At 35.2% G+C, this 16,679-nt stretch overlaps 1 protein-coding gene across 2 annotated transcripts; it reads left to right on the top strand.

Annotated features, from left to right (window-relative positions):
- The first annotated feature begins 2 nt into the window (after nucleotides 1-2).
- On the top strand, nucleotides 3-15,803 carry TCTN3 (tectonic family member 3). Of its 2 annotated transcripts, none has more exons than XM_039357017.1 (14): nucleotides 3-270; nucleotides 416-542; nucleotides 1,352-1,473; nucleotides 2,605-2,735; nucleotides 3,992-4,098; nucleotides 5,553-5,673; nucleotides 7,601-7,636; nucleotides 8,016-8,090; nucleotides 8,205-8,330; nucleotides 8,935-9,030; nucleotides 10,565-10,662; nucleotides 11,003-11,186; nucleotides 11,562-11,687; nucleotides 12,491-15,803. In XM_039357017.1, the coding sequence occupies exons 1-14, from the start codon at nucleotides 15-17 to the stop codon at nucleotides 12,719-12,721; spliced, it is 1,836 nt and encodes a 611-aa protein (XP_039212951.1). In that variant the 5' UTR covers nucleotides 3-14; the 3' UTR covers nucleotides 12,722-15,803. The 2 variants fall into 2 exon arrangements, with proteins under 2 accessions (XP_039212951.1, XP_039212952.1); XM_039357018.1 differs by having other exon boundaries at nucleotides 11,021-11,186.
- Nucleotides 15,804-16,679: the final 876 nt, after the last annotated feature.

Genomic DNA, 16,679 nt, shown 5'->3' on the forward strand with positions numbered 1-16,679 from the left:
TAAGCAACGCAGAAATGCCCTTATTATGGCAGCGTGGCGGCTTCTTATTCCCATTGCTGCTCTTGCTGTCGGAGTTGTGGTCGAAGACCGAGACTGACAACGTCACTCTAAAAGCAGAAAACTCCACGGATGAAACGTCCCCCACTGGGACGCCCCCCAGCGAAACGTCCCTCCCCGGGACCTCCCCCAGCGAGACTTCCCCCAGCGAGACCTCCCCCAGCAAGACTTCCCCCAGCAAGACTCCCCACATGCAGACAAAAGAAAGTGCTGGTGAGTTGGGGAGAAGTCTGGGCATGTATCCCTCTTTCCTTTGAAGCGAATTATCCCCTTTATCGATTTTTTTGTTTTGATTTTTTTGCTTTGTTTTTAAAATCTTTGCTCACGCTGCTTCTTTCCCCCACGAATGTTTTCCCAGACTGCCCCTGTGATCTTCATCCAGGCTTCTGCGACATCAATTGCTGTTGTGATTCACACTGTGGTTCAGAATGCAACCTTGGTGCCCCTGGGTGTCCCTTCTCTTTCTGCCTCCCAGGCAGTACCAGGTGAATATGGAGATTTTATTTAGGTTTCTAGACATCCTATCTATCCAGACTGGAAGCCTCAACTGGTCCCGAAGGCAATGGCATTGACAGTGATGGGCATGCCTCAGTATATCTGTGTGACACCTATGCTTTATGAGCTGCACTGGTGCGTCCAGATGCAATTAAAGGTGCTGATCATCACCTATAAAGCTGTACTTGGCATAGGACCTGTTATTTGAGAGATCTCCTGTCTCCCATGATTTCTACTTGGCCAGAATGTGCCAGCAGGATTAGCACCCTCTGGATTCCTTTGATTAAACAGTATTATCTAGTGGGACTTGGGAAGTGTGACTTTTTTGTGGCAGCATCTGCCTCCCAGAATGAAATTGCCCTGAAATCCATGTGTCTCCCATTCTGTTGGCATTCTTTAAAATCTTAAGGACTGGCTGTTTTTTCAGGGCTAGGGTTAATATGAATGGAAAATCTTATTACGTGTGTTTTTGTACAGAATGACTGGATTTTGTTCTGTATTGTTTCTATTGTGTATTGTCAGCTGCTCAGATTTGGGCAGTATTTAAATTGAAATAAATAATTGTATCTAAAATATATATATTGGAAGGATATTTTTGTGATTGTAAAAAAAGCACAATTTTGGAATCGGATATGCAGCTTTTTAACTGCTTTTAATGTTAAGTTTTATTATGTGCCAAAAACTAAGTCTTGAATTTAGCTGTATATTTTGAAAGCTATTATTTGGTATATATTGTTAATTTGAGTTTGTATAAACAATGTTCTTTAAGATAGTTTTCTGTATTTGTGTTTTCCCTTAGAGCTGTGAGTCGGGTGTGCTTGGAAAAGTCCCTGATTTTCCGAAATAATACTCCCTTCCATACTGAAATCCTTCCAGGTCCTGATGGATGGATATTACTCTTCTGTGTACAGTTAAATGATTGTAAGTTTGGTCTTTTGTCTACAACAAATTATACTCTTTGATTGCAGCTATTCACTTAATCTAATTTTAGAAATATAAATATAAATCATAATTAATGCTTATTTTCTGAAGATTAAAGGACTATGTAGTGGATTTTGTTTATGTAGTTTCATTTTGAAACCTTGTGAAATAAGTGCATTTTTCATTTGTCATTATGGTATCAATTTTTCTAAGCACTTTCCTTTTCTCTCTATTTTTCTGATAGCAAAATAATGTCTCTTAGAATTCTATCCTCTTTCTTAAAAATAAACAGACAGTATTAGAAGAACATCTTAATTTAAATATATGAATAGTGTATTATTATACTGCATGTAGTCCTCAACTTACGACCACAGTTGAATCCAAAATTTACATTGCTAAGTGAGAAATTTGTTAAGTGCAGTTTTGCCCCATTTTACAACTTTTCTTGCCACATTTGTTAAGTGAATCATTGTAGTTAAACTAGAATCACAGTTGTTAAGTGAATCTTAACACACACACACACACACACACACACACACACACACACATATATATTTGTTTTCTGAGGTTTTCATGGGTGTTTGTATATAGGTCTTTGGTTATTCAGGTTTTCTCCCGCGTAAAATTGGAAGTGTCTTGGTGATGTTTCAACGAAGTGCCTTTCGTCATCTTCAGGCTGGTGTTTTCTTCGTGCTTTGCAAAAAACAAACCAAACATGACCACCAGGAAAAATATAAACTAGAAAAGTTTAATAAATTACCAAGCTTTCGTCGGAAAACTACCTACATCGTCAGGGCTTAATGCTAGTCAATGAGAGAGACTTTTATAGGGTTGATCAGTGTTTGCACTCGGCTCCTGGACCTCATCACCGGTCCTAGTTGATTGAATTTTGTTTTGACCAACGCTAAGGATACATCCAAAACACAGATGGACAACTAAAGTAACAGAATAGGTATATACAAGCTCTCTGACAAAAAACAGGAAAGAACTTTCAAAAAGTACTAGGTCTTATAGCCCAGATTAGAAAAAGATAAAGAGAGGGAATAACATTTATTACATTTGCAATATGGGATGCCATTTTAACACTATGATGTTACTGTTGTGCTTCCTCTTCCTATATTTTATTTTTAGCCACACTGAACTATTTACAAGTGCCACAGATGGTGACAAAAGTAAATTTTCCAATACTTTCAGCACAATATGGAAAATCATCTTTCATCCTTCCAGAACAAGTTTGGTCTTCTTCGTCTGCCTTTTATCAAGTGAGTTGATTCTTGGCTATTTTATTTTTTAAGATGTAGTGAGAAAATGTGAAGAAAATGTGAAGCAGACCAGATTTAGATGTTTGTAATTTTAGCCTCCTTCCTTATCTCAACAAGGTAAGACTTGCCTAGTAGCTTGCAGTGTAAGATTAATTAAACATTCAATCATGTGAAATAGATGAAAAATGTTTTTAAAAAACCAAGTTGATGCTTAAGTTCTTTTTCTGTATGGGCACATTTTAGGAATTAGGCACACACCTCTTCTGTATTCCATTTCTGAGGTGGGGGTTTGTATGTAATTCAGTCTTTGGCTGCATCATTTTCTACACTAAAATTGGAAGTATCTTGGTGATGTTTCAACGAAGTCCCTTTTGTCATCTTCAGGCTGGTGTTTTCTTCGTGCTTTGCAAAAAACAAACCAAACATGACCACCAGGAAAAATATAAACTAGAAAAGTTTAATAAATTACCAAGCTTTCGTCGGAAAACTACCCACATCGTCAGGCCTTAATGCTAGTCAATGAGAGAGACTTTTATAGGGTTGATCAGTGTTTGCACTCAGCTCCTGGACCTTGTCACCGGTCCTAGTTGACTGGGCTTTGTTTTGACCAACGCTAAGGATACATCCAAAACACAGATGGACAACTAAAGTAACAGAATAGGTATATACCAGCTCTCTGACAAAAAACAGAAAAGAACTTTCAAAAAGTACTAGGTTTTATAGCCCAGATTAAAAAAAGATAAAGAGAGGGAATAACATTTATTACATTTGCAATATGGGATGCCATTTTAACACTATGATGTTACTGTTGTGCTTCCTCTTCCTATATTTTATTTTTAGCCACACTGAACTATTTACAAGTGCCACAGATGGTGACAAAAGTAAATTTTCCAATACTTTCAGCACAATATGGAAAATCATCTTTCATCCTTCCAGAACAAGTTTGGTCTTCTTCGTCTGCCTTTTATCAAGTGAGTTGATTCTTGGCTATTTTATTTTTTAAGATTTTTTAGTAGTGAGAAAATGTGAAGAAAATGTGAAGCAGACCAGATTTAGATGTTTGTAATTTTAGCCTCCTTCCTTATCTCAACAAGGTAAGACTTGCCTAGTAGCTTGCAGTGTAAGATTAATTAAACATTCAATCATGTGAAATAGATGAAAAATGTTTTTAAAAAACCAAGTTGATGCTTAAGTTCTTTTTCTGTATGGGCTATTTTAGGAATTAGGCTTTTTTACCTCTTCTGTTTCCATTTCAGGTGGGGGATCCAATTCAGATTTATTATGCTGCATCATCTACACTAAGTGTGCTTAAGCAACCTGTGGGCATTGGAACCAGTCAGATTTGCACTGATGAGAATCCTGCTTGAGCATTGAGATTTTAGCAAAGTTCTAACAACAGTTCACAAAGTTTATTGGATTTGGTAATTCATTATAGGTAGTCCTTAATAAGTGACTACTCATTTAGCTATTGTTCAAAGTTATATTGACACTGAACAAGATTTAATAAATGGTCCTCTTAGCATCCAGTTTGCAATTATTATAATTGCAGCACTCTGCTGTCATGTGATTACCATTTGTGACCTTCACTGCCAGCTTCTGACAAGCACAATTAGAGGTGAATGTGGCAGGAGGCAATCATGTTTATGCATCAGACATCATGCTTAACAACTGCAGTTAATGATCACACCACAACTGCCACAACTGCCAGTATAAGTTGTTAGTGTAAGTTGGCATGGTCATGTGACATGATGCTTTATGACACTGTCACATAGTGAGAGTGTTGCCAGACTCAATTACTGTCATCGTTAAGTGAGGACTTCCTGTGTTTTTTCTAAAAGCCACCATATACTGTAGTGCTTTTAACATTGCACAATTGATAGCAAAATACATTATTTGATTCCTGGTAAATGGAGGGTAAGAAAATTTATAAGAGAGAAGACGTGGTAGATGGAATATACTAATCTTAATTGTGAGCCCATGGCTAGGTTCATATAACGTTGAGATACAGCCTAACATTTTTGGAAAGAAATGCTATATTGCCAGCACTGTACTGATAGGAAAATCAAATGTCAGTCAGAGGAAAACTCCTGAGTCAACTTTCAAAGTCTCTCTAGGACCCCTGGTCTGTGGACTGGTTCTGGGCTGCGGCATGCTAGCAACCAGGCCTCACAAACAAGCTAAGCCCCATCCACAGGATGCAGGCAGCACACAAAACCATGCTCCCTCCAGTCTGCGGAAAAACCTCTCCACGTAAGCAGTCCCTGGTGCCCAAAAGGTTGGGGACCTCTGTTCTAGGACATTATTAATTGTCGTTCTTGAGTATCATTTTAGGAGAGAGACAAGTAGCAACATGGTTCCTAAGTAGTCTTACATAGAAATACAGCTCAATTACAAAAAAAATACAATTCCAGATGGAATCTCAGAATCTGGAAGAAAAGTAAAAGCTTAGTCAGGCAAAGGCTTCTCCAATAGAATATGCAGTCTGATATACAGATTCTGAAGCTAGATCTTTAAAAGTTTTGATGGTCCTCTTTTTATTGTTGTAATATTCTATCAGATGACAAAGTAGTCAGAGCCTTTGAAGTAGAAAGCTCAGTCTGAAACTTATAAAAGATGTACTGTACTATTAAGGTGATATTGTCAAAAAATAAGATTCTGGAATTTGGCTGTTTATAACTCTGGTTTAAAGCATCTCCACACACACACAGTACATATATATAGTATATACATATATACATATTAAAAAATGTTAACTGCATTTTTGAACATTTCCTGTGTGTCTGTCTTTCTTTACCTCTTACAGTATGTTCATTTTTTAGGTTTCCTGGAAAGTAAAACTACCAGCTGTATTAGGATCTTTACAGACCTGATAAGAAGTTGTACCTCTGATCCTGCATTGGATGCAGCTTCATATTATCGTAACTTCAGTATATTACAGGTGTAAAATCTGACCTACCACTAAGCCTATTATTCTGCTATTGAGTGTAATCTTGTTTATTATGGTTCGTTGCACAGTCAGACAGATGTTTAGACTGGATTTGGCATTTTTATCCACCTATCGAGTCCTTCCCAAGAATCTGGGATAGGCAGCTTCTGATATTTTATGTTGTTAGAGGTATCATTATTGTTATTACTATGGTTCATCTCACAGCTAGATATTCAGATTGGATATGGCGTTTTTGCCTGCCTCTTGAGTCTTTCCCAAGGACCTTGGTATAGGCAAATATGGATGTTTGATGGTGTTACAGATATCATTGCAGGATGTAAGCTTTTCCAAGTAAAGCTGCCTTTTGCAATTGATTAGTGAATTTATCAGTGCCGATGATGTCCAAGTGGTTATTATTTTATTTATTCATTTAAAATTATTAGCTGCCCAACTTCAGTGAACTCTTATGCATACTTATTAGCAGTGCTTTTTTTGTAAAAAAAAAAAAAAAGGTGCCAGAACTCACATGTCATACAACCCGCCTTGCCTACCTTACAAGGTTCCATCCAAAAAAGGTGCCGGAACTCCGTTCTGGGTGTTCTATGACAAAAAAGCCTTGCTTATTAGAAAAAGTAAGCCTATTACTTAAACATCAAAGAAAGAGAAGGAGGAGGTGAATTTAGTGACTACTGTAGAAAATTAGAAATTTTGGGAAATATATTATCTATTGGCCTGTTACTGGCAGTAATTCAAGTCCTATATAAATGTGACGCTATTATTGTAAAAGACAACTAATATGAAATGCTAGCATTGTAGAAAAAAAGGTAATATAATTAGTTGCAACAAATGCTTGTATTATCAAAAGCACCTGTGAAGTTCTGTGATAACAAATAAGGGAAGAGTCACGATTTAGACATGGGACTTCTCTAAAGATAATTATTTCTTTTGTTAAAATCAGGAGCATCTAGGGAGATATCTGTATTAACAGCTTAAGGCAGGTGCTCTATGGGTGAAGTCCTATGAAAACATTGTGGGCAGGCCCCCTGAAGTACGTAGGTTTATGGTTAAATCTTTGGAAAATGTTTTATATTTTATATTTGTGTTCAGACCAGGAAAAGATACATAAATACAATAAAAAATAAAAAAAATGAAAACACACATAGGCCTAACATCAAGAATGTTACATCAGTCTACTTTATTGGAATTGTTAGGTTTTAATAAAGAAAAACCAAATGTTATTATTCTCAAAATAAATTTCATCTTTTTAATTCCCAAACATGTATTTTAATTATTATTATTTTATGCAAGTAGAAGACAAGTACAAAGCTCCTGTAGTGAAACTTCTGTTTAGAATTAATCGTTTTGCATGGCTTATCACAGAATAACCTGATCCTCAAAGATCACTTGTGGCAAGTTCTGGGAACTGGAATATTGTTAGATCTATACCCTCACAGAAAAAATTGGCTACAAGTAGTCCTTTACAACCATTTGTTTTAATGATCATTCAAAGTTACAACGGCACTAACATATGACCATTTTTCACACTTATGACCTTTGCAGCATCCCTGTGGCCACATGATCAAAATTTGAATGCTTGGCAACTGGCATGTATTTATGATGGTGGCACTATCCCGGAGTCATGTGATCACTTTTTGTGAGTTTCTGACAAAGGGGAAGCCAGATTCACTTAACAACCACATGATTCATTTAACAGCTGCAGTGATTCACTTAACAACTATATTGCTTAGCAGCGGAAGTTTGGGGCTCAGTTGTGGTCATAAGTCAAGGACTACCTGTATTCCTAAACAATCCTCCATTCCTACTGAGAGAATGAGAGTATGCAAACAATTAGGCTGTAAAGAAGACCAAGATCTCAAATTTATGAACTATATGGATTTATGGCAAAATGAGGCATCTATGGTTTTGTTTTCTTTTTCAGGTTCCAGTCAATTTTAGTGATTTCCAGCTCTTCAAGGTAAATTATCACTATTTCCATCTTTCCATTTCTAATTTAAGTAAATCATATCTTGAAATAACATGGAATTATTTGGACTAATATAGACTGACAAATGAAATGCGGCTCTAGCTATATTTAAGAAATTAAGTTTGGAATGATATTGGATTACTTATATTGGCCATGACTTGTTCATTGGGACCAAAGGGTTCAATCGTTCAGAAAGTAATCGAATAAGGGAGTTATTGTGCAAAATTATGTGGAGTAATTTTAGAAATCTTAACATTTTAGAGATTTAGTAGTTTTAGAAATTACAAAATGTTATGATTTTAATGTTTATAATTGAATCATGTGAGGTGAATTTTTTTAAAAATTGAGTATATGTTTTGGTCATTGCCAGGTCCACATTATCCCACGTTCGGAGCCTGCAGCTCCTGGGCTGAATGGTAATACATGCCACAATGTTGTTTCTGAGGTATTTAGCTACATCAACAATTGCTCTTTTCTATAATAGAAAAGGAGGGAAATAAGCTAAAGCTTATCCATGAGCATATCTTGTTTTTTACTGATCTGTTTGATATACTTCTAGGTGAATTATGAGATGGAGTTTAATGGGAACCATGGAATCCAAAAGGTTTACGTTCAGTTCAAGTTGACCAATATATCAGGAAATGCAGGAGTCACATTACAACAAAGTTTTTCGCTGCATTTTGGGGTTAGTATTTATATCTTCAGATTGGGGCCAAAGTATACAACTAAACTTTCTACTCAACCCAATGGCAAGAGTTTCTGGATTGGTGTTTGTTGTGCATCTCGACAGTTTTAATGCTATATAAATAAGATAAATGAGCTATAGCACCAAGCAAGCTTGTAGGCATGGTTTCATATCAATCTCAGAACAATTTCAATTTCATATCAGTTTGGTTGATTAACTTCTCTGATAATTTCTGAGCTGCCTTGCAATCCACTTTTGTATGGTATTTCAGTTTTTTACTTTAAAAAAAGTCTTCTTTACTAATAGCATCTTTACAGACACAGCTACAGGCAATGTTCTTGCCATAGTAGGAAAGTAGTTTGCTATTGCATTTTTTCTAGTCTACTCTATTTTCCTGGTACAGGACTCCACAATAGTGTCCTGAGTAATAAGAAGGTCAATCAGACACTGCCACCTGCTGCACATTTTTAAAGAAGTACTAGATAACAGAAATGTGGACATACATGGTCCTGACTTGAGAAAGGTCAGGCCCATTTCCTTGCCATACTAAATATAACATTCTCTCCCTACCCTTTTTTTCCTGCCATTTTCCTGTTTCTTACAGAGCAGAAGACCTTCTTTGACCAAACGAAGAAGTGGAAATCCTGGCTATATCACAGGAGCACCACTAAGAGCTTTATATAATGGGATCCAGCAACATGTATGTTTTTTGTTCTATATTAAGTTATGTTTGCCAGTGGATGTATGGGTATAAGCTTTAGATGATTGTCCATTGGAAAGCTTTTATTATTCAAGAGCATAATACAGAGAAGTTTCCTGTTCCAACAGTTCTTGAAATTAACACACAGTTATATGCAAATAATACTTTTTGGAACCAAGTTAAGAAACTATATCCCATTTTTATCCACAACCGTTAGTAAGAGTGCAGTATTACCTAGTAAGAGTGCAGTATTACCTACCTGTCATTTATTTATTTAGTTTTAGATAATAGCAAACTCTATGAGTGCAGTTCCATACTTTTTTTGTTTTTCTTTCCATTCCTTTCTTTTTTCCAGGGTGGGGAAGTTCTATATCTTTGGTTTTGGATACTTTGATATCTATTTCACAATTTTAAAAAACTTTTTAAACACATCAATAAGAAATTTGTGTATCTCTATTATTAAATCGAGGGAAGTAGGAATGTAGGATGTGTTTACTCAAGCACTGCTTGAGCAGGGTCCGTAAGATTATCTGGGACACTACACATCCTCTTCACGACCTGTTTTCCTTGTTATCTTCTGGGAGAAGACTTCGTGGTATCCAAAGCAGAACATCCAGATTCAGCCGGAGTTTCATTCCATACAACATTAACCTTATAAACTCTCAAGCTTCCTCCTTCCGTTATATATTCAAGATGGAGAATATTTAATATTTATTTGCTACGTATATGTAGGGATGTGGGTCTATACATATGTTGTTCATAGTATGTTTAGGTATGTGTCATGTATGTGTTTCACTTTGAGAGCGGGCAACTAAATTTCATTTTTGATGTATGCCATTGTGCCCACAGTATAAAAATGACAATAAAAGGTTATCTTACCTTAACTTAATTTTATGATAGTATACAAAATGTGTATTTGATATATATGTATGTATGTATGTGTATGTATGTATGTATGTATGTATGTATGTATATGTATATATGTATATATATATTGTTTTCCAGAGATGTATCCAAGTTATTTATCACAGGAAGTCAACAGATGGTGACATTTAAAGATCTGAATTTATAGTGGTATAAATGTTTAGAAATGGGATTCACTTGAAATATTCTCAGTTGGCAGTTTTGTAATCATGGGGACTGGAATGATGGAAATCATACACTGACTGATCAATTAGCAATAATTTGACATTTCAATTAGAATAAAAATACATGCAAAATACATATAATAGCTTCATAGGAGAACACACTGTAGTGCAATACAAATATTATTGTAAAACTTTTCTAAATGTGGATTTGCCAGAAGAATAATAAAATCTTCACAAGGAAGAAGTTTACTGCTTGACCTAAACTAGCAAGGCATTGAATTCATTTTTTAAAACTTAAGCAGCCTGTTTTACTATTCAAAATCTATTCATGCCATGGTTTTACAAATAATAGATACATGTTTTATGTGGTACCAGTATCAGTCTATAATTTGTTTTTGTGGCTCCACTATATTCTCGTTTAGTTTCATATCACTCCCTTTCCTCAGGTGACCATTTTACAAAACCAAGCTAATGGTCAGTGCTCAGCAACTGAGAGATTTACAGTACAATTTGGGGAGAATGTAAGAATGGGCTGCCAGTTCAGGTAACATTTTATATAGCTTCTTACATTTTTGTTCTTCTAATTCAGATTTCGGATGTATTGTATCTGTTTTGGCAGATGAAATGAAGAATTTTGCTAAATGTTGTCTCTATCACATACTACATGTTCATTGAACATTGAAGGACTAGTGTATAAATATTTCCACAAAGGATTCCGGATAATTATTTTCTGAGATTCCAGTTCTAAAATGGCTGGATCTTTGTGTTGTCCTTTCTTTATAACTTATATAGTTTTCCCATGCAGCTCTTTCTCACTCTGTAATTTTTATTCTGTTTACTATCTTTTACTATCTTTTTCTGTATTTTATATTTTTGACACAAAGCAGCTTGATCTTTCACAGAATACCCTTCACACCTGAGGAAAGAAGTTGTAGTGACTTGCAGGAGCTATTTTACCAAGCCTTTGAAGGAGGACTCAGCACAGGGCATTTGGCCATAATTGGCAGTGCTGATCCAGGCCATCCAGAGCAATGGACCAGAGTTTTTACCCAGAGGTGTAAGTTGCAGGTAATGTGAGAAAAGAGCACCTAACTCCACCTATAGTTTCCTAATATAAGTTTTGTCACAAGTACTAAAACATAATCTGTCTTATTTTTTTCGGCTATGTGGTAGACATAATTTGTTACAGTCACTGTATATTTGCAGCTTTGTACTCAGAAAGAATTTTTTTTCACTGGACTCAATGTGCCTGCTATGCATTGTTTTGTTCTTCCCATAAATGGAGAGATGGAGATGACAGAACATTCTGTATCCCTTTATAGTACTGTGAATTATGCTTTCTAATTGAACATAAATGTTGCATGAATTCTGATCTTATTTATGATTATCAACAGGAAGAGTTAGGGTTCCTGTTACCTAAATTCTGGTATCTTTTTTTTCTAGGATGGGCATTGTATGATTCCTATTTTCCTGAAGATTCAGGTGATATGGGCTAATGTGGGCCTCTTATCTAATCCACAAGCTCAAGTGTTGGGTGCACGATACTATTATCTCTGCCAGCCTCTGAAGGTTAGTTTCAGATAATGTTGAATTCAAAAGTCATGCTAAATGATGATTTGTTTAATCTCTGTTGAATAAGTAAAAATAACCTGAAAAACCCGAAGTGCCTATTACATTTTATTTTAAGAAAAGAAAATTATGATAATAATGACAAAGTTTCTACTATGTACAATAAATCTTAAATAACACTATGCCATCAAATCATTCCGGCAACTGCCTAGACAAGGCTGTTATCAGAATGATTTGAAGGCATAGTTTTATTTAATATTTAAGTGAATCTGTTCTTTTGGCAGAATGTTATAGTTCTGCAAAAGTCTTATGTAGCACAGAGCTTTCTGTTGCTACTTAATGATGTAGGAGAAAAGCAATTTAAAGGCCCTTGGAGATATAAAGTCCTTGGAAGTCAGAAAGTCTAGAATCTAAATGATCTCTAGACTCTGTGGAGTTCCTTTCTGCATCTATTTTTACTTATGTGATGACGAAAGTAATGATAAGTCTAAAAAGATGTATCATTTTCTGTACCAATTCCTTTGTTATAAAATATCCTGTCTAGGCAAGAGGAAGAATATTCATGACACAAAGCTTCTTTTTATATCCAAATCCTTCAACAAATGGCACAGGTGTTCTCTTAAATGTTCTATTTCTTTTAAGTCTAAAGGAATAAACACTAGTCTTAAATTATAATTAGTTCAATAAGTAATGGAAACTTTTTATCCCACATTTTGTTCCTATCCCTTTCCATACATTCTTTCCTCGAAACACTGGATATAAGGTAATAGCTAAATAATGCTATATACTCTGTTTTCTTTCAGTCTCTGGGTATACATATGAACATGTTGCCTTTGACAAGTACAGTTACCTTCACAGATGTTACCAAATGGCCAGAGTCACCACATGGTCAACCTGACATTTATAGCAAACTTCCATTTGATTTCTTCTTCCCTTTTAAAATGGCATTGAATGAAGCTGTGAATGGTTCGTGCAACATATTGGACACTTTGCTGATGTCTTTAATGCTTTGTGGAATATTCGTGAGCTTCTAATACAGAAAAAGAATAACAGTTCATGTAACATGGAATCAAAAATGGTTGCATGACGAGTGATAGAGTGTTTAAGAGAATGGCTAATTTTCTTCCTAAAATCCTAAAGGAGGGTGTTCTGCAACATTGATGTGTCAGATAATTAAGATGCATTTCAACCAGTCTCAAGGTTGCATGGATGGTTCTGTGGACATATTGTAAAGCCAATAGTCCATAATGAGTTGATTATATGCATGCTATGCATAAAATTTAATGCTTAGCCCTGACAGCAATTGTTCCATAAGTGATTGCTGTTTCTGTTTATGGATGGGCTGTGTGTGAGAGGCTTTCTATCAGCCTGGATAATGTAAAAGTGGGGGTCCAAAGTGATACTGATGGGTACTTTTTGAGTTCTGAAACTTCTGAATTTCTGTCTTCTGTGCAACCCCTTGCCTTTTTTCTGCCCAAAGGTGTGTTAGTTTGAACCAGGCATCTTCAGATTTCAAGTGACAAAAATTGCTTAATCATGGACTCTTAGTATCTTTTTTCAAGATGAACTATATCAAAAGTATGAAGAATCCTGTAATTTTTAGTATACCTTTTTCCTGTTAGTATGATTGAGATATTTGATAAATTACAATTCAGTAATTAACACAAATACTTAGGTTCATAGGTGTTATATAACAGCTAATCTTTTATTAAACAATGTTTATGCTTTGTTGCTGTGACTGTTTAGAATACTAGTTCTTCATTCACAGGATGTTCCAGTCTTTCCTAAAAGAGTGAACCTAAAACATGAAAAGCCATAATAAAAAACTGTATAAGTGCCTTAATGCCAGAATCTCTCTTTAAATTGAAGAGATTTAATGAATATGATTTCATTAAAATAATATATAATATATATTGGTAAGAACTGGGAATTTAATGAGTGTTGTAACCTATGAAGTTTTCCATTCTCATGTTTTAATGTTTTAATTATCAATCATAATGTTGTGTAAAGCTATATTTGTAAATATATGCTTTGCAATGGTGCTACATAGTGGATGTGACAAATTATATCATTGATGGTTGTAGTTTCCTATAGATTAAAAATTCTAGCATGCTTTTTTCAGTAATTATACTTTGAATTTGCTCAAGCAATTGAACTAATTGAATTTTTATAAATGATGGTTAGCATTTCACAGCCATACACCATAACACAATATTTTAAACTATAGAGGTCTTTAAATCTTTTGCTACCAAATTCCTTTTATACTAAATCCACATGAATGAATGATCAATCTCCTTGAGAAACAAGGGATATTATCAGGGACTAAATCAGAATGAACTCCTTTCTACATTAGATTTGCTTAACTTTAGATATTCAGTATTTCAGTAATGGATCCCTATGGTTCTATAGATCCTTTAAGATAATAAAAAAAATAGGTTTGAGCTAATTTCAGAAGAGGAATGAATAAAATAAGCATTTTAAACTGTTACTAGTCTTATCAAAACATGCATATGTAGGAGAATAGATACTGAATTACCTCCCCATATCAAACCTGTTTTGATGAAAGAAAATATGAATTGGAAAAGATTTCAGAGATTTAGGGCAAAAGAACTTCATGTTGCATGTACAAAAATATGATCAAATAAAATTGGATTTAATCTTTTTTTGTATTTTAATTATGTATTCCCATGTACATATTATTCAGTTTTTTTGCTTGAAAAAGTTCATAATATAGCCATGATGATCAGCTAGAAAGAGAATGCTTTTCAAACCTCCAGCTAACATTTCAGAATCTTTTCTAATCCTATAGTAGAAAAATACAATGACCTTCTACCTTGTCAACTCTAAAATAAGGACATTGTATAAAAAATTAGTTTCAGAGTCCAAATAGGAGAGTTAGCAATTTATGACTTTCTAGTTGGAATGCAATAAGATAATGCTTGGCCAAAAGCCTGGCTTCAGTTTTCAAAACACAGAAGGGTTGTAAGTATTGCTGGAGTACTTGTTCTCAGCAACTGTGTTCAAACATGTTTGCATTTTCACAACATGCCCAAAGAAATCACATTACACTTAAATGATGCTCTTATTTTCAACACTGTGTGCTGTGCTTGCTTTGTCTTAGCCATTGTAATTTGGTGTAATTCATGGGTTTAGCATATTATTCAAATGCAACAGAAATGTATGTAAATAGGCTGCTTTCCCAAATGGTAAGAAACTAAGGCAGTTTCTCTTGAACATGTATGCACCAACTATTTCTTTCACGAAACTTCATTGAGCATACAGTATTATAAATACTGTGCATAGCCCATATCTAATTTCAAACCCAATTTTTGGGGATGCTTGTGTGAAAGGTTCCACCTTCTTGCAAAGATATTGACGCCTATTTGCATAATCATACTTAGTGTATTTCAATTCTTTTCTTCATATACAATCTTTTCTTAAGTCAAAGGATTGATCAAGAGTGTAGAATATTACTTCATTATTAAAGCTTATAAAGGTTTAACTGTTTTGGATTATATGTGCCTATAAAGGTAAGTTGCTATGAGCTTCCATCAAGGAAAATAAAAATAAAATATCACTGTGTAGCACCATTAGAAAGATTATAAAATAGGAAACACCTTATTTCAGCATGTATGAATTTTATTCTAAGATGTGGAAGTGAAAAGTGAAATTTCACAATTAGGTAAATTGATGGAATTTTCTGCTGTTAAAATTATTTTTTCTACTTATATATGTTTTTTTTCCTATGTTTTCTTAGGGTGTTCAGTACAGCACCCAGAGTTAGGTCCTTCTCGTGTGTGGGGGTGTGCATTATGGTTCAAGATTGTATCACCAAATTACATATCTGATAACATGGCAATGTAAGTTTTTTTAACATTGCCCAATGAAAGCAATAAAATCTTTATTACAACATTTTAGTATGTACAAAAAGTGTAAGTTGAATTGGAATTTTAACCTGTATTTTAATAACTGTTTTAGATTTTAGAAACTATTTTTTAAACAATTGGATTGAAATGTCAGTTTAAGGTGATTTGATTATCGGGGCTGATGAAAATAATTTGTTAATTGGTCTGCACTTTTGTAAGAGTTTAATTAAAGTATTTTTTTAAAAAACTATTTTGCCTTTATCATAACTCTCAAAATGATTACTTTTATGTGAAGTCATTCTTTTTTATGTTAAAAATTAAATTACAAAATTTAAACTGGTGCATTTTGCTAACTTAACAGCATGAATAGTATTAATGCTGGTGAGAGTATATTCTTCCAGATATACAGTTTTTCCTTAGAACAGTATATTCCTTCCCATCAAAAGGTAGCATTTATAGTAGCAAGAGACATTTAGCAAAAGTGCAGAAAAGCCCTATTGGAATGGCACTGTAAGAGGAAATGATTACAGATTTTATCAATTTATTCTTCAATTCTATCATGCATTCAACTCTTAAGAACTCATTTTATTTTTGTATTGCATACTGAATTATTGTTTCCTGGACCAGATTTTCAGGAGCATTTGGCTTATTTGGGGCAAAAACCACTAGTCATGTTTAATCAGAAATCTTATTTCAAAAGCATCTACTTCTAAATCAGTGGTTCTCAACCTTTTTAATGCCGCGACCCCCAACCAGTCGTAAGTCGAGGACTACCCAACCGGTCGTAAGTCGAGGACTACCCAACCGGTTGTAAGTCGAGGACTTTCCCTGCCCGGGAGTGCCGCGCATGCGTGGTGCCGCCCCCTGCGCCGGCCAAGGCATAGCTGGCAAGCGGGAGAGATGGCGCAAGCCGACCACCGGCTGGGCCACCAGCTGGCCCAGCCCAAGGGAGGTAAGGCACCCGCCGGGCCCCACACACGCCAGCAACCCTCCCTGCGCCTGCCAGCCTCCCACCTCCCATCCCTGGCCCTCTTTTACTTACATTTTTAGTAGTTGCTCAGCAGGGAGGGGTGGAAACCTCCAGACAGCTCGCCTTTGCTGCAGACAACTTGCAGCACCGTTTGCA

Source organism: Crotalus tigris, unplaced genomic scaffold (assembly GCF_016545835.1).
Source record: "Crotalus tigris isolate CLP2741 ecotype Arizona unplaced genomic scaffold, ASM1654583v1 scf7180000018862.1388955, whole genome shotgun sequence".
Taxonomy (NCBI): Eukaryota; Metazoa; Chordata; class Lepidosauria; order Squamata; family Viperidae; genus Crotalus; species Crotalus tigris.

Coding starts and splice junctions, on each gene's coding strand:
- TCTN3 (XM_039357017.1), top strand. CDS start 15: ATGCCCTTATTATGGCAGCGTGGCGGCTTCTTATTCCCATTGCTGCTC. Junction 9,031..10,564: donor ATAATGGGATCCAGCAACAT/GTATGTTTTTTG, acceptor CCCTTTCCTCAG/GTGACCATTTTACAAAACCA. Junction 11,688..12,490: donor ATCTCTGCCAGCCTCTGAAG/GTTAGTTTCAGA, acceptor GTTTTCTTTCAG/TCTCTGGGTATACATATGAA.